The sequence below is a fragment of the Artemia franciscana genome, unplaced genomic scaffold (assembly GCF_032884065.1).
Source record: "Artemia franciscana unplaced genomic scaffold, ASM3288406v1 PGA_scaffold_23, whole genome shotgun sequence".
NCBI classification, from domain to species: domain Eukaryota; kingdom Metazoa; phylum Arthropoda; class Branchiopoda; order Anostraca; family Artemiidae; genus Artemia; species Artemia franciscana.
In genome coordinates, this window is record NW_027062649.1 from 2,514,486 (window position 1) to 2,533,890 (window position 19,405).

The 19,405-nt window shown below is 33.5% G+C and overlaps 1 protein-coding gene across 1 annotated transcript in view; it reads right to left on the reverse strand.

Annotated features, from left to right (window-relative positions):
- Positions 1-19,405, reverse strand: part of LOC136041461 (Ig-like and fibronectin type-III domain-containing protein 1) — a 259,166-nt gene that overhangs the window by 205,273 nt on the left and 34,488 nt on the right. The window contains exons 4-5 of the mRNA XM_065726145.1: positions 16,347-16,376; positions 4,559-4,669 (exon numbers count right to left, since the gene is read on the reverse strand). Coding sequence (XP_065582217.1) covers positions 4,559-4,669; positions 16,347-16,376 — 141 coding nt within the window. The remainder of the gene's footprint in view (positions 1-4,558; positions 4,670-16,346; positions 16,377-19,405) is intronic.

The following is a 19,405-nucleotide window of genomic DNA, read 5'->3' on the forward strand; positions in this document are numbered from 1 at the left end:
TTTGAGAATCCACAGCGCCTCTTCAGATATTCATTGAAAGGGGGGGGGGGCAAATGTTAAAAAAAAGTCTTTACGCCAGAAAAGTCACATTTTTTCCGAGGTTTCACAAAATTTAGCATATTCTGTCGAGTTAATTGAGCTCCTTTAATGATGAGCCATAGGGTTTCAGTGTATTTTCTCCCATAGCCGTTTCATATGGAACGGGTGGTAGTAGAAACCTGGGAGAGGACTCATTTGATATGAAATAAGAAATTCCAGTGCCCTTTTTAAGAGTCATCACAGGGTGATCAGCCACTTCCCACACCCATTTTAGCTGACCTCCACCCCCCCCCGAAAAAAAAAGCTGATCAAAATCTTGTGATAGCCATTTAATTCCAAATAGTCTAAGCGTCAAATGATTATGCTCCTAAGGATTGTAAGTTATGCAAGTTGACCATTGTTTAAACACAGGCTTGTTTTTTTTGGAACGGGTGGGGGATATTTGATCCTGGATATCCAAAGAGGCTTAGGGTATTAAGGTAGAACTTTCAAGAAATGCTGAGGGGGGTGTACAAAAAAAATCAATGCACACTATGTGCATGCTGGTTGTAAAAGGGAATATCAGCATTACGTCAGGAACGGCTTAGTGTATTAAGTCAGAACTTTCAGCATGTATTGCGGAAATGTTGGAAAGTGATCAGGCAGAAGCCAGCCCCCTCCTCTCCCCAAGCCTTTTTAGACACCCTTGCTCCTTAAAACTCATCAAAAATTTGAAAAAAAAACATTTTACCAAAAATAGTTTAAAGGTCTAATAACTATGCCTCCGGGATTGACATGAACCCCCAAAGCCCTAAGTGCAAGGGTTATAAACCATGCAAATTTTTCATTGTTTACATTTATGAACTCCATTGCTTAACTCTAAGTTGTACTATTATCTTCTTGAACCTATTAAAAATACCCAGTTGAAGTTAATCTCCATCAATTCCATTGTTATTGTCATGATCAGTGCTATTAATATTATTAAATTCGTGTACATGACCTTATGATCACAGTGTTGATGATAAACTATTAAAGAGGTAAGTGGAAATCAAGGGGTTGGGCATTAAGTCAATTATTAAACAATGGAAACACGGAAGCGAAACCGAAACTACAAATACAAAAGAAAAAATCAAGCTTACCCGTGCAGATAAAAATTTAATGTACGATTCAAGCACTTATTTTTTGAAGAAAAATTAAGCAAAAAGAAAACAGGTTTTAATTTCGACAAAGCAGTGAAAAAATATAAAAACAAACTACACTTTAACTAAAAAAATTAAAATATTCTGAATATTTCGGCCCCACGTCCGGGAACCTTTCTCGGCGAAAAAAAATACGAACAACAAAGAGAAAAAAAATGATTTTTGAATACATGACACACAAAAAAAACACGACAACTAAACACACGAAAAAAACAAGAGCTAAGAGCTCATATGGCACATGTGACGAGGCGAGAAGAGCTAAGAGCCAAGAGATCATATGAAATGAGCTCTAACAAAATTCTATGAATCAATAGATTGATTTAAAAAGGAAAATAAGAGGCTTAATGCCGGTCAGGATTTAAAATAAGAGCTCTGAGTCACGATGTCCTTCTAAATATCAAAATTCATTAAGATCCGATCACCCACTCGTAAGTTATAAACACCTAATTTTTTTCTAGTTTTTCCTCTCCCTTGAGCCCCCCAGATAGTCGAATCTGGGAAAACGACTTTATCAAGTCAAATTGTGCAGCTCCCTGACACGTCAATCAATTTTCATCGTCCTATCACGTCCAGAAGCACCAAACTCACCAAATCACTGAACCCCTCCCCCCAGCTCCCCCAAAGAGATCGAAACCAGTACGATTCTGTCAATCACATATTAAGGACATTTGTTTATTCTATCCACCAAGCTTCATCCCGATTCCTACACTCCAAGTGTTTTTCCAAGATTTCCCCCTCCAACTCCCTCCAATGTCAAACGATCTGGTCGGGATTTGAAATAAAACCTCTGAGACATGAATTCTTTCTAAAAATCAAATTTCATTAAGATCCGAACATCTATTCGTAAGATAAAAATACCCAAATTTTCACGTTTTCCAAGAATTCCGGTTTCCCCCTCCAACTCCCCCCAACGTCACAGGATCTGGTCGGAATTTAAAATAAGGACTTGAAAGCACAAGATACTTCTAAATATCAAATTTCATTAAGATCTGGTCACCCTTTCGTAAGTTACAAATACCTCAATTTTCAAAATTACCCCCCCTCCAATTCCACCAAAGAGAGCAGATCCGGTCTGGTTATGTCAGTCACGTATCTTAGACAGGTTTTTATTCTTCCCATCCAGTTTCATCCTGATCTCACCGTTTTAAGTATTTTCTAAGATTTCCGGTCCCCCCCAACTGCCCCCCCCCCAATTACGCTTGATCCGGTTGAGATTTATAATAAGAGATCTGAGTTTCGAGGTCCTTCTAAATATGAAGTTTCATGAAGATCCGATCACTCCTTCGTAAGTTAAAAATACGTCATTTTTTCTTATTTTTCAGAATTAACCCCCCCCCCCCCAAATAGATCGGATCCATTCCAATTACGTAAATCACGTATGTAAGACTTCTGCTTATTTTTCTCACCAAGTTTCATCCCGATACCTCCAATCTAAGCGTTCTCCATGATTTTAGGTTCCCCCACCCCAAACTTCCCCCAACGTCACCAGATGAAATCAGGATCTAAAAAAGAGCTTTGAGACACGATATCCTTCTAAATATCAAATTTCATTGAGATCCGATCACCCGTTCGTAAGTTAAAAATACCTCATTTTTTCTAATTTTTCAGACTTAACCCCTACCCCAACTACCCCAAAGAGAGCGGATCCGTTCCGGTTATGTCAATCATGTATCTAGGACTCGTGATTATTTTTTCCACCAAGTTTCATCCCGATCCCTCCACTCTAAGTGTTTTTCAAGTTTTAGGTTTCCCCCTCCCAACTCCCCCCCCCCCCCAATGTCACCAGATCTGGTCAGGTTTAAAATAAGAGCTCTGAGCCACGATATCCTTCTAAATATAAAATTTCATTGAGATCCGATCACCTGTTCGTAAGTTAAAAATACCTAATTTTTTCTAATTTTTCAGAAATACCCCCCCTCCCCCAACTATCCCAAAGAGAGCGGATCCGTTTCGTTTATGTCAATCATGTATCCAGCACTTGTGTTTATTTTTCCCACCAAGTTTCATCCCGATCCCTCCACTCTAAGTGTTTTCCAAGTTTTAGGTTTCCCCCTCCCAATGTCACCAGATCCGGTCGGGATTTAAAATAAGAGCTCTAAGACACGATATCCTTCTAAACATCAAATTTCATTGAGATCCGATCACCCGTTCGTAAGTTAAAAATACCTCATTTTTTCTAATTTTTCAGAATTACCCCCCCCCCCCCCCCCAACTACCCCAAAGAGCACGGATCCGTTCCGATTATGTCAATCATGTATCGGAAACTTGTGCTTATTTTTCCCATCAAGTTTCATCCCGATCCCTCCACTCTAAGTGTTTTCCAAGATTTTAGGTTTCCCCCCTCCAACTCCCCCCAATGTCATCAGATCCGGTCGGGATTTAAAATAAGAGCTCTGAGACACAATATCATTCCAAACATCAAATTTCATTAAGATCCCATCACCCATTCATAAGTTAAAAATACTTTATTTTTTCTATTTTTTCCGAATTAACCGGCCCCCCACTCCCCCCCCCCCCAGATGGTCAAATTGGGAACACGACTAATTTTAATTTAAGCTGGTCCCGTCCCTGATACGCCTGCCAAATTTCATCGGCCTAGCTTACCTGGAAGTGCCTAAAGTAGCAAAACCGGGACCGACAGACAGACCGACAGAGAGACCGACAGAATTGGCGATTGCTATAAGTCACTTGGTTAATACCAAGTGCCATAGAAATAAATAAGAACAACTCACATCATAAACAAAACTCCCAGCACTGATGGTAATAAATAAGACAAAACCAAAACAAATGTTTATGGAAATGGAAATGGAAAAACAGTGTGGTCTAAGGAATTTTTATTTTTTGAAGACGATTTAATTTCTAACATGAATAAAGAATGGTGTAGAGCATGCTCTTAAACTGTGGGGGGGGGGGGTGAGGCTTTTTGGAATGTGGAGTTTACTCCCTTCAAAACTTGAGATTGTTCTGATCAGTTAATACATTTTGAAAACCCTTTTATATTATGTATCAATTGCCCAACCGCTTCCCTCTCCCGCAAGCAAAATCCTGGAGACTTATCTGGTAAAAAACGTCGCCACTTCTCGTTAGATAATACCATTCATTCTAAGAAAAATCGCTTGTTTGTGCGTCAACTGCCCAGCCACTACCCCTCACGCAAACAAGATCATCGTAAAAGTCACAGGGAATGTTCTCTTTAAGATTGCAAGTCTTTCAGTTTTAGTTCTTTTCTATCCAGCCCTGTTCAGCTTGCGCATGACGATGCATGAACGGCTGATTTAGGTCAAAACGAGTATCTAATCTATATGAAGTGCGGAAAGACGAATAATAACTTATCTTCTTACCTTCAAGCGTGTGGAAAGATCTTAGAATAGGATTGCTGTTGACTTCGCATACATAGATGCCAGCATCAGATGCCTTGACGTCGCGAATTACCAGAACCCAAACATCACCTCCTAAAACAAACATGACACCGTAGAAACAAATTTAGCAGTTTTCAGAAAATTTTGTGATTTAATCAAAAAAATCTTATGACTTTTCACAAAGAGGGGGGGGGTTAATTTTGCAAAATATGACTTCATTTATTTAAGTAAGTATTGCACAGTTGGAAACTCACTATTACAGGCAAGGCCACTGGAAATGTCCGTGGGTGTAGGGTGACTGAATATCCCTTCAAAATTCGTTATTTTTGACGTTACATGCTGAGTGCAATTTCTTTATATTGTTCCTCCACCGAGTTGGGAGGGGAGAGCATCAAATTAGAAAAATGTTTATGCCAAAATCTCCAACTTGAGAATTTTTAAGGGTACAGCCTGATATTTCATTTTTTCCACCACAGCCTCCCCCCCATCCCAAGAAAATGTATAGGGGTTCCAAGCTTTCCAGTGACAGTTGCCATCCATGAAGTGTTTCTAAAGAAAAGTTATATAAGTTCTAAGACCACACTGGCTGAACACAATAGATGAAAATTATTTTTTATTTGTTTCTTTCTTTTTTCCAATTGTTACATTTTTTTGTGTGTGTTCGTCTGTAAAATAGTTTGTATGTTTAGTATATTTTGCGTCAATAACTTGTTTATTTAACTGTGTTCAGTAAACTTATTGCAATTGATTTTATCATTTTTGGCACTTAATGGTCAATTATCATTATTATTGCGTTCAAAAGCAATTATTAGAATCAATTGCAATTAATTATTTACTTATTTACTTCAGAGCTAAACAAGCTGAAATTCGTCCTTTTACAGGTGGAGATAGAAAATTTTTGGGATATTTATCTATTAATATATATTGCTGATACACCCTTTTGACAACCTACAATCATATAGTATGTTTTGATTTAGTTCAGCATCAGACTACACGTTCCTGAAAGCTCTACATTCATATCCCTTGTCTCAATAGTAGTAATAATCACAGCAGTAGAAGTATCATTAGTAGCAGTATGCACACAGCTCATTTTGCTTTTTGAACATCCCACTCATCATATCCTGAAAGTGCAGCCTACTGCTATTAACTTTTTGCTTCAGAGCTCAATAAGCTGCAACTTGTCCTTTACAGATAGAGATAAACAATTCTTTGAATGCTTATTACTCTACACTCTTTGATAGAGATAGCTAACATTCAAAGTCTCACTTGACAAGCAGTGGAGCAATAAGGAATGGAGACTGGAATGGGACACCTTGGAGTCCCAGACCAGAACATAAACCCTAGTCAATAAAACCAACTCAATATTCAAAACAATTCCAAATCAATCCACATGGCAATTTTTGAAGACATGCTGAGCAATGCTAGAGGATGGAAAATCCTTCAATTGCTCCAAGTTGCAATTTAAGGTAATTTTAAGGTAATGATTTTTTTTTATGTTCAAACAGCGTCCAGCAGAACACAGAAACTACACAAATGAGCTATTGTATTTAATTGAAGTTAATTGTAACAATCTCTTTTGAACGCGGTGTGTGTCGTGTGCCTTCTTAGCTTTAGGAGGGGCGCTTTGATCTTTGTTTAAATCTTTTTTTTGTTGGTAAATTTAATTCAAATTCTAAATGCCGCTGGTAATATTGTGCTGATTCTACTTTCGAAGCAAACCATTCAGGAACTGGTAATGCATTCCAACCTCTGTCAAAAGCTTATATTCGCTGAAAGATCTAATCAGCTCATTTCCGAATGATCTAGGAGTAGTCCCCCTCGGAAACCTAAACACAAATACAGTTAATTGGTAGGCCAATAAACGCAATCAATCGAAAATAACGGAAACGATAATTCTTTCTCCTAACCATTTATAGAAAAACTGAAAAACAGGATATTTTCGAAGACAGGGATAGAAACAAAAGGAACCCAAATCTTGTTTCCTTTCGAAATTGGGATATCTCAATCATTTCTAAATTGGCTTTTGTCCGATAAAAATAGGGCTATCTGAAGCCGGTGGTTAAGGGTGTAGAGTGATGGTCAAATTACGGCCTTAGGCTTTTTACAACAAAAAACACAAACTGTTTTTCACAAAGGATATTTCTTTTAAATAGAATAGGAATGAAATTAGCAAAAATGTCCTTACTTTTCAAAACCATTTGTTTTTTAAAATTATGAAGTTGAATGGCATTTAAAAGCGCCTTTGAGGCACAAGCTTCACCGTGTTTCAAAAAGAGGCTATGTAAGTTAGTTTGATTCCTACCTTGTACACCTGCATGACCCCCTTATAGTTGTATGTCATACCGTACCTAGTTAGAAAGCTTCAATTCTGAACAACAGTTGAAGCACGGATTTAGTTTTTTTTACAAATAAAACTAGGGGTAAAAAAAAATCTACTTTCCACTTTAAGTGTCTTGTCTTGTGTCAAACATGTTGCTAATGTTGGAATATTACCAGTTTCTTAATGAAACATTGGAAATAAAGACAAGTCAATAAATAGCTCAACCAGAATCATTGACCTATAATAAACAAGACATAATTTTATATTCTATAATTAAAGTATAAAATTATATATGTTATAATTTTATAAATATATAATTTATATATATATATATATATATATATATATATATATATATATATATATATATATATATATATATATATATATATATATATATATATATATATATATATATATATATATATATATATATATATAAGTCTTCCTTTTCTCCTTCTGTCCTTTTTTTTTATGTGTTTGTGCTGTTGCATTGGTGATTTCTCTTTTCATGATATTATTCCAGGTTGGATCCAGTGCTGGTGGAGAAAATTTTTTAGTTTTCTCCCCGACAGACCTTTACCCTGGTCCAGGTTTTTAACCTGATATTGTTAGTTATTGGTGAGATGGCACTTATGCAAATTTCATGTTCTTTCTTTTTTTTTTCTTTTTTTTATGTTTTTATTGACCTATTGACCTTGGCATGTTTTTTGGACTTTGATTGTTGGATTTTGATTTGGTTGTTGGTTTGTTTTGGATTTATTTTCAATAACTTTTAATGCAACAAAACACAAATATTAGCCTCGGAACTCGGAACGATTTTTTGAAAGTTAGTAAGTGTAAGAGTCGTTGTTTTCTTTGCCAAGATTATTTTATCCCACGGACTTCTGTTAAGAGCACATTGTATAATAAAAATTTTGCATGCAAGTTACGTGGTAATGCTAATTGTAAAACAACCAATGTAATTTACCTATTAGAATGTAATAAATGCTGCCTACAATATGTGGGGGAAACAACTAATAATATATATAAAAGATTTTCTGGACACAAGATAACAGTTAATAATGAAAAAACTAATAACTATCTAGTTCAACATTGTAATAATGGTAAATGTTCCATATCAGATATAACTGTCACAATTTTAGAAAATTTAGAGTTAGAAAATTTAAATAAAGAAGAGAAGAATAATAGACTACGTAAACAGGAGGATTTCTGGATCCATACTCTTGGTACAGCTTATCCTTTTGGGCTAAATGATCGTGTAGCAAAATATGGTGACATGTCTCAGGTTGTTGTTAAATGTATTGATGGTTTTATGGACCATCCTTCTTTTACTTGTCCTACTAAACGTAAAAAACGATCGAGAGGACATAGGAAAAATAATAGAAAAAATGAATTAGATTTACATATGCTTTCTATAGATCTATGCCAGCTATTTGAATCTAGGGGTATGATTTCTGTAATAAAATGTCTAAATAATTTATCCAAGAGGAATTTAATCAAACTTTTCTGGATTGTTAAGAATAATACAGCTCTTGAATATAATTTTAAAGTAATATGTGATACAATTTGCATTCTAACTAAAACGAAATTTATTTCAGAAAAGAAAAAGTTTGATAAGATTGGTAATAAGGATAACAGATTATATTTACCTATTACTTTTACTTGTAAGCAGATTGGAGATATTAATTTACCAGAAATTTTAAATCAGCGGCATGTGAAACAGACCCTTCCTAGTAATTTGAATTATAATGATAGTCCAGTTTTAACGGATAAATTTTCAAAAACTATTGGGCAAATTACTTTTAATTATAATTTAATACTTAAAAGATTAGATAGTGATATAAATTAGAAACCGGTTTGTAATTGTAAGCAACTTGGCCCATTTGTAAATCCTACTTACAAACATGTTATAACAGGGGACTTGTCAATAATAAAGCAAGATTATCTTCAAATTATAATGAATAAAGGGGCTAATTTCCGTCTTTCTCATCATCTGAAACCATCGAGTGTTCTTGATGGCTCGGAAAATAATTTTGATTTATTTATTGATAAGTGGTGTAAGAAAGAGAATAAAAATAAAGAGAGTTTTCAAAGTTGGAAGAATTTAATTATTAGTAGAATAACAAATAAAATATATTCGAACTTAAAAAATAGTAACACTAAATCATTATTGTATAATGCGAAGATTAAACAAGCAATTGCTAATCTACAGAATGAATTTGTAATTGTGCCAGTGGATAAAGCTAATAATAATTTTGCCATAATTTGTCAGAAGCTGTATTGTGATATCTTAAAAAGGAAGTTATGCACAACTAATGTTTACGAAAAGGTAAATTTAGAGGATGAGAATTTAATTGAAAAGACTGAAGAAATACTTTTTAAAAATTTTAATATAAAAATAAATGACAATGATAAAATTTCCCTTTCCTATATTGGACTGTAAAATTTCATAAGAATCCCCCTAAACCACGGTTTATTGCTGGAGCAGCTAAATGTCCCACCCGCATTGCTGCTACTGACCTCTCTTTAATTTTAAAGGAAAATGTAAATAATGTTAAAACCTATTGTTCTGGTATTAAAAAGTTTACGAATTTTAATCCATATTGGAGTGTTAATAATTCAGTGCAGGTGATAGATTCTTTAACAATGGTTTCAGCTAAAAGAATTGAGTCTTTCGATTTTGCGACAATGTATACTAATTTACCACTTAATGTAGTGTTAGATAATTTAAAAACTGTTATCAAGAAATCTTTCCTCTTATCTAGTAAAAGGTTCTTAAAAATAGACACTTATAATAAAAAAGCTATATGGACAAATTGCTTTAATACCACAGTTAACTTGAGATGTTACAGCTTGGATATAATTTTTGAATTATTAGAATTTGTTTTATACAATACTTATATAAGATTTGGTGGTGATTTGTACAAGCAAATCGTGGGAATTCCCATGGAGGGGAATGCCAGCCCATTTATAGCTGGCTTGTTTTTAAGTCAACTAGAATATAAATATATGATGGATAAGAATAATCCAAATAATTTAAAACACGTTTTGTCAAATAATAAAAGATATTTAGATGATATTTGGGTCTTAAATTGTAAGGATTTTATTGATATTTCTAAAAATATATATCCATCAGAGCTTACTCTTGAACCTAGTCATGGCGCTGGTCATGAAGATCGTTTCTTAGATTTAAATATTAATATTTGTGATAATAATAAATTAGGTTTTAAAATGTATAATAAAACGGATGATTTTGATTTTGAAGTGATTATTTTCCCATTCCCTGAAAGTAATATACACTCAAATATCACGTATTCGGCGTTTTTCTCACAGTTACTTCGTTAAGCAAGGATTTGTAGTAATTATATTGATTTTAAAAATAGATGTAAAATCTTAAGCCAAAAATTGATATCAAGAGGTTTTTCTGCAAATAAATTAACTTGGCAATTTAAAAAATTTAGTTTTCATTATAACGAACTTTTAAAGAAATATCAAAAGAATTATCTGGAAATACTTAAAGGAATTTTCAACTAATTTCGGAGGTTTGACAAATGATGATGTAGCGCCATTTATTTTGAATTGTGTTTCTAATAGAGCGGATTTTTTTAAAAAATAGCCACATGGTAACGATGAATTCTATAATTATTTAGTTCATTCAATTTTTTTTTGCATTGTGTTAATATGTGTGATTTGGTAATAAATCATATTTAGTTTACCTATTGTTGCTAAAAAGAGGGATATATTAACAGGATAAGCTTGTTTTGGTGTTACTTGGTTGTTTTACATTTGAATTTTTTTCATAGGCATGTATTTTGGGGGTGATACCTGACATGGGGATGCCATGGATATTCTGTGGTAGCCACAACACTTTGCTGCGTAGAGAATTTAAAGTGGCGAAACCCTATAGGCAAGTGTATTCTCCTGATGAGCCCTTGTGTTGGGTTGTTGCCTCTGAATTATTTGTCTTTATTATTTTTTCTATTGTTTGGTAAATGACGACTTATACTTATTGACGACATGACTGCCTGTCCATGGATTATTCTTTATGGTTGATTGTGTATTGCTATGCTGTTTGACCTATATGACTGTATGGATGAGTAGGGTTAAGGCCTCATTCAAGTGCTGGTCTATATTAATCACTAATTTAGGAAAACAGTCTTCCTTTTCTCCTTCTGTCTTTTTTTTTTTTTTGCTGGTCTATATTAATCACTAATTTAGGAAAACAGTCTTCCTTTTCTCCTTCTGTCCTTTTTTTATGTGTTTGTGCTTTTGCATTGGTGATTTCTCTTTTCATGATATATATATATATATATATATATATATATATATATATATATATATATATATATATATATATATATTTGTACAATATAAATTTTAGTTTTTGTACTAAATTTCTAATGCCTTTTATTATTTCAGGACATTTTTGCACAAGAGTCAAGGTATTAACCAGCCCAAGTCGCAAAAAAAAATCAGAACTAAAAATAATCTTCATCATATCATTTTGGGCATAAAATTGTTATATTTTACTTCAGGAAAACACATAAAATATGAATATTCTACAGAAATGAAAATTATGGAAAAAAGTAAAACATAGAAATTACGGAAATATTCCATGTTTATAGCCAAAATTAATGAAAACTTAGATTTCACTTATCGGAATTGGGACTAGAATAATTATAATCCGAAGCACAATTATGGTATTGTTCTTCTAAGATTTTACTAAAATCTAACCTAAGAACTTACTGTGAATATTTGGAATAAAATCTGCAATTTTAGATGAATATTAGAATAACATTTCATAGAAAGCACTAGTTTCTGTGTTTTATTTTTTCTATTTTTTTCACATTCCTAGAAAATTTATATTTTTATTTTTTCCCTGAAGTGAAATACATCATCTTCATGTTTCTTTGCAAATGTAACCTTTAGATTTAGCATAAACATAAAATCTACTTTAAATTTTACTTCGGCAAAAACATTAAATTATTAATTCACAGAAACTATGGATTATTAGAGAAGTGTTGCAAATAGTCAAGGCTTTTTGAATGGAAATATCAACCAGCATAGACCGGGTATTAACCGGCAGAAGAAAGACAGGCAGAAATAAAAATGACCTGCACCTTATTATTTTGGGTATAAAGCTGCTGTATTTGACTTCAGGGAAAACATAGAAGATATGGCTATTCTGGAACAATTAAAAATTATTAGAAAAACAAAAATTGGAAATTATGGAAATATTCCATGTTTATAACTAAGACAAAAGAGCACTTAGATTCAACTTATTTGGATTGGGATTAGAATAATTCTAATCCCAATCCTAATTATGGTGTTGTTTTTAAAAGACTTTACTAAACTTTGATGTAAAATTTTACTTGAAATAGTTGAATAATATATGATATTTCTCCAGTTTCTATTTTCTTCAGTTATAATTATTTTTTTCTTAATTTCTGGTTTCTATTTTCTTTTAGGTTGTGCTATTTTTCCTATAGTTTTAATTTTTCTAGAATATCCATATTTTCTTTGTTTTTCCTCAAGTGAAATACAATGAAGTGTAAAGGGAAACACAATAAAGTGAAAACATCTTCATGTTTTTATGTGAAATTAAACCATAGATTTTACTTAAATATAAAATCTAGTTTAAATTTTACATCAGGTAAAACATAACAGTATTAATTCATAGGAATTTAAGAATTATTAGACCAGTGTTGCAAGGGGTCAAAGTTTTTGGATGGAAATACTTGCCTGTACAAATCAGGCATTAACTGGCAAAAACCAAAGGCAGAAATAAAAAAAAATTGCATAATTTCATTTTGAGTATGAAAATGGTGTATTTTATTCCAGGAAACACATAGATGACATGAGTATTCTAGAAAAATAAAACTATGGAAGACATAAACACAGAATTATTGGAAATATTAAAGGTCTAAAGCTAAGATTCAACACCACTTAGGTTCCAGTTAGAAAACTTTTAGATACAAACTTTTCAGAACTTTCAAAACAGAGCAGAAATTTTTCTCCCACGATTTCTGAAGTGTCAGAGGCTGTCTTCCGCAAAACTATTCTACATGTAAAACATGGATATTTTATTTACTTCCATAAAAACTGGGAAAGCAGTCAGAACGAGCTGTAACTACTTTTTAGCTAATTTTCCAAAGCAATGGTGTGATACAGCATAACAAAATAGGGCTTAGGCAATGTTAGAAAAAAAACTATAAGAAAGAATCGTTCATGCTTCAGTTTGCAATTCTGCAGACAAACCTAAATATTGTTCCAGAAAGTTCTTAAGAAACTTTCCAGAAAGTGCCAGAAAATGTAATAGATGAAAAGAGTCAATTCTTCAACAGAGACCTAAAGAAAGCCTCTAGAGGTCCACGAGAGTTCCCAAAATCATGCATAATTTATATACTGCAATTTTTGACAATAAAAGGTAAGAGTGGAAATAAAAAAGGTCATAAGCAAGCTTCTCCACCCAAACTCCTAAGGGGGTGCCTTTCATATTGATCAACTTACTGTCCCACAGTACGACGTGACGTGATAAAAATTCAACGGTTTACAACTCCTTTGGCAATTCTACAGATAAACCTAGTTGGCCAACTATCTAGGACCAAACAAAATCAAATTGTCCCCGAATTGGATGGGAGTATACTGTATGGAAATATTTAAGGAAAATTAAAATTTCTTAGGAGGGTTTAAAGAGGGAGGCATAGCCTTAAAAGCTCTCGTGACGGTCTCTGTGACAGTCAGCCGACAAGATAGAATGGCTGTACTGCCGATTAAACGACCAAAACACAACAACGGGAAATGGTTGTCACAAAAGGATTACTTTTGATTTTTATCAGGGAGCCTCCTCCAAGCGATCTTTTTAATTTTTTTTTAGTCAACTTTAAGTGGGGTTTTCTTTAAAAGTGAGACTTGCGCATTTTTTTTTCTATCTAATTTTTTTTTTAACTAATATCCATCTTTATGTAAAATTTATAGGCTTTTTAAACTGAACATTCAAACATTTGGCTCTGTGATATTGTGAAATCAAAAATCATATTTTAAAACATATTCCTTATAAAAAATAAAAGGTAGACTATGTAGGCAGAAACAGGTTCAAAGTAGTTTGACTTTCATAATTTTTAAGAACAAAAATAGAACTTTAGTCTTGAAAACAATATTTGTCGGAGCTGAGGTTGCATAATATTTGCCTTCAGCACAGAAAAGGATTTCTATCCCAATCCCCATCAAATAAGAGAATTTTACAAATTGTGTTATTTTCTATAGTTTTTGTATAATTCGCCATTTGCACTGTTTTTTTTATAGAAAATTCGCTTTCCATCCCTTTTTAGGACTAAATTCCAGCCTACTTGGCTGATTAAGGTAGTATAGTGTAGGCCCATTCTGGTGCTTTTTATTTGAAAAGAGTTTAGAAGATAGTGAAGATCCAAGATTATAATATTGGAAGCTCCAGTGACGACAGTCCTTCTGTATGGATGCAAAACTTGGTCAGTGAACAGACTACATGAAAATGCACTGAATGTATTTGAGCATACCTGTCTTTGTAACATCCTCATTGTAAATCTGAATGATCGTATATCAGACGTGGATCTACGACGAATGTGTGGTATCAAGAGACGCGTTGCCATCACGATCAAGGAGCATCGACTGAAATGGCTGGGCCATGTCTTACGGAGGCCAACAGGGTACTTGCCTCGCCGAATCCTTCTAGTTGAGCCACTTAGCTCATGACAGAGACGTCAAGAAGGACGGCGGAATGGTTGATGGGTTGAATCAGGCCTTGAACCTACTGTAGGGCTCAAAAAGTTCGGTCACAGATGGACAATCAATGACTGCCATTTGTAAAGTAGCTGACAGCAGACCGTACTACTTGGTCCAAATAGGCCTCAAAGATCCTTGATACCGGGTACATTGGAAAAGCCTGATTCCCACCACAAGTACAAGTAAATAAAGTACAGTGTTAACAGTGGTTAGAAATTGCTCTGAAACGAGGGCACTTCAAGAGACTGGGGAAGACACTGTGGATGAAGGATGACAAACTGCCAAAGATCGTTCTTTTGGGCCAACCATCTACGGCCAAACTAAAAGCATGTCACCCCTGAAAAGGATGGAAAGAGGTAGTAAGAAATGACTTAAAAGAGATTGTGACTTCTTCTGGAGGGTGTAAAGGTAAATACTTTGGATAGATTGGGACGGCGGACGAGCGTGCGGAGCAGTGTTGGCATCAGGCAGCTTGGTACTGCACTGAGATGTTAGTAGTAGTAGTAGTAGTACCTGCCTAATTTCTGGCTTTGAGATTTGAGAGACTTTTGATTCACAATCAATAGAAATGAGCAATGTATATTTTTCTTTCGGGTTATTGTAAAACGGAATGCTTGTTTAATGAAGTTAGGACGTGAAATTCAAAATATTGAAAGGAAAAAAATAAAACATGCAAAAAACACTGATAGAGAACTACAGAGTCTTATAGATTTGTATTAAATTTTTATATTTTCTTTTTTAATTAAAGTGCTATTTAAAGTGTTTTTTTTTTTCAGATCTAAAGAGCTCAAAATTTCCACCCAGTCACTATCTTTTGCATATTGTGTACAATTTCATGCTAGTTGGCGTTTTTCGTAACCTAACAGAGAATTGTAGTAACACTTTTCAGGAATAATTGGGTGGTAGTAAGATGCCTAATAGCCCTTTAACTCCATCAGACGTTTAAAAAGACGATTTATAAATACAGTTTTTTTTTTATAATTAAGAGTGGGATTTCAGGTGGATGGAGACAGTGTAAGACCCCAGGGGAGGGTGTTAACCTTCCCTCCCTGAAATTTTTGTTCAACTCTTAAAAACTTAACAAAAATGCATATAAACAAATTTTGATGCGTTTTTAAAAGTTTTCTTTCATCCCCCCCCCAAAAAAAAAATCCTGGATATGGCCCTGATGATATGAATAGAAATATGCTTAGTTTCTAGTTTTCGATAAGGCTGTAACCATCTTGACCCCCTCCCGCAGACACCCTTGAATAAACACGTAACTTAATCCACCATTTTATCAAAAGAGCTCTTATGTTTTATTTTTATAACCGTTTGTTTGTTTAAATAAATGTATTTTGACATCATTTATCGAAAGTTCTGTTCTTTTCTTAAGTCAATTTTTTTGCCGTATATTTTCTGCTTTTTGTTTTCTCAGCTAAAATATTAATATATACCTTACTGAATGTCCCAGAGATTTATAAAACTTTGTAAACCCAAAATGAATACGTAGAACACGAGAAAACACAAAGAAATGGCATATGCCAAATAGTTCCTTCTGGAGATCTTTCATATCTTTTGTCTTAACAGTTTCTAAATAAACAGTAATTTTTTTTACTATTTTTCCTCTTTTTTAAACAATAAAACGAAAAATAACTAAAATAGACTTTTTTTCAATAAACAAAAATCGTAATGAAATTCACTTACCAGAAGAGGAATTACCATCTACAGCAGGAGCTGAAAAAAGGAAATACATATTATTTTTTAATATTCTTAAATTAATTCATACTCAATTATTAACACCAGTGACTAACAACCATGGTCACGTTGGTACCGAACAAATGAATCATCAACTCCAAAAACAAACAACATAGATAAAGAAAAATTTGGTTCTTGAGCAATTTGTGCCATTTTGTAGAGCAATTTGTGCCATTTAGTGACAATTTTGGCAAAATTGACATTAAACCCCAACTATGGGATAGTTACGCAGTTAAAGATCAAGAAGGAGAACTAGATCCTAATGGTTTCTAAGGGCAGGCTCCATCAGGATAGTACATTAAGTTTTTTGCCGTTAAACAATATAAATAAAGAAAAATTTGTTTCTTGATTAATCTGCGCCATTTTGTAGAGCATAATGACGATTTTGGCCAAATTGGCATTAAACCCAAATTATAACATAACCCTCTTGTTAAAGATCAAGAAGGAGTAGTAAAACTTAATGGTTTCTAAGGAGAAGCTCCATTGGGGTAGTACATTACGTCCTTAGCCAAAAGGGGTCTTTAGGGGAGACAAGAGGAAGCTCTTGCGCCTGGTGCAGAAATATTACAACAAATAATCCAACGGGTATAATCATTTTATAATTTTAGAAACTCTTTTTTAATAGAATAAAGTAGAGGGCGCAGTTGGCAGTACGTATAACAAAATTGACTCCGAAATTTTCCTTTTTCTCATATCTTAATCACCATTCCCGAAACATAAGAGTAAGTAAACCCAGTCTAAGTGATTTTAAATTGAGTTTTAAGCAAAAAGTAAGTTGACGGAATTATAGAATGGGAAGCAATTTATTGGAACAATATAATTAATAATTATGCAGAGGCTAAAGTCAGAAAAATCAGGTTTAAATTAATGGAAAATTTTGTTAACAAATCATTTTTTTTTAAATTTGGCTTGAAAATTCTTAGGAGACAGGGAGGGGATGCCAATCAAGATTTCGCCCCTGTTACAAGAGAAGCCATAACTGCCAGTGTCCTTCGCATATTGTTAGGTAGTCTAAATGTACTTACTTTACAAAAAATGAAAAAAAGAGATTCAATCGTAAAACGAATAGTTGTTTTACTTGATGAAAAGAGCAGCGTTAAAACTGAAGAAGATCCACTACTACTCTGAGTAAGAAAGGGCTATTACCCTGAATACCCGGCTTTTCACCTGGAAATTTGATTTGTACTTGAAAATACTCAGAATTTTTAAAGTCATATTTATCTTTTTTATTATGAGCTTAAAGAATGAACGCACTCAATGAGGTGAAAGCAATGTATACATAAAACTCGCAATTACCGATTTGCTATACTCGTTACATTCTAGCAAGTTTTCAGTGAAACAGACGCTGAATTTTAGCGTAAGGAGCAAGGACAGCAAACTCCCTCGTGATTGTATCTCTTTACTTTCATAAGAGAAATCATTTTTCTACGGATTTAATTTGCAAAAGGAACCATAATGCCATTAGTTATAATTTCAACTTATGGTACTTGTGATTAGTAACCTCTTATACATACGTATACTATAGCAATTTTTAGTAAAGCAGAGGTTAAACTTTGGGTTTTAGGGCCAGGGGTAACAACCTCCGTCATATATATGATAATCAATTTTCATTATAAGTTTTAAGGTCAGCGTTTTCTTTAATGTTAACAATTTTTTTATTTGACTTAGGGTAGGAGCGATCGTCCTATTTGTCTTCTAACTTGTCAGTATTGTCACTTGTCAGTATTGTGATCTAATTCAAATTCTACTTGTGGAGACTGCAGCAGTCTAGCAAGCAAGGACATTAAATGACCTTATATTATATTAAATATTTATAACATTATATTTATATTATTTTTATATAAATATTATGTTTATATTAAATGACCTCAGCAGTTGATCGTTCCCTGAAATGAAAACCTCGCAATATTAGCATAATGATCTTTAGAAACAATTAATAAATAATCGGCGGTAATTTTGTTCTATTAACTTCGATGGAATTCGGTTCTATTTTCGGTTTTAATTTTGTGAATTATTTTTGTTTGATTTTCGGTTTTTCTTCCTGGTTTTATTTTTCTTCTTTTTTTCATTATCCTCTTCCCATGTTATTGTTTTGTACAGAGGGTAGCAATAAATTATTTTAAATGATATGATTTTTTATAGCTAAATGAAAAATACAAACTTTTTTAATGTAAGTAAAGACCAATATACGAAAACGGAAATTATTCTGTATAAAATGGTAACTACCCCTTCCTCAACCCTCATTCTTCACGATTAAGTCTTAAATTCGTTTAAAAATACTTTTCGTTCACATTAAGCAGCCCTTGCGTTTGAGCAGTCTTTCTGAAAATATTATACCAAAAAGTTAAGCTTTAGCGTAGAGAGCGGGGGTTGAGTAAGAAGCAGCCCCCTCGTATACGGAATAACATCTGTTCGTTTTAACTTTTAACGTTGCTCCTTACTTTAGGTTTAAAAAACTTGTTTTTTTTATTTAATTTCTTACCGTTTTTCAGATCATGCCAGGAAATTCCTTTACCCCCCTCCTCCCCGTTTAAAATTCCCCCCGGAAACTTTCTTAACCACAGAATATTACCCCCGTTGATAATCCCCCCTCCAAAATGGAAGCAAATTTCCGTATATTCACAATAAAGAATACTATATGTGATCATGGGCAAATTGTATAATTTACAGTCCTATTCCCAGGGGTTATGGGAGGTCATATGATCCCCAAATGCATAGTTCTTGGACCTTTCAACTATGCTGAATGACTATCTTCCAATTTTGAAATTTCCCCAAAGGAAAGGATTTGAATCATAAAACTTAGTTAAATATTAAGAAAATCTATATCCATTGAACTGTAGTATAGTCATTCTGCCTTGGAGTTATTTGGCACAGATTTAAGGAAGCATTTTGGACGCCAGATATGTATTTTATTACACTTCAATTCTAGCATCATTTTATGGTTCAAGGGTAAAGAACAATGCAAAACTCAAGATTGTAACTAGTATTACATAAATAGGCACCTATTA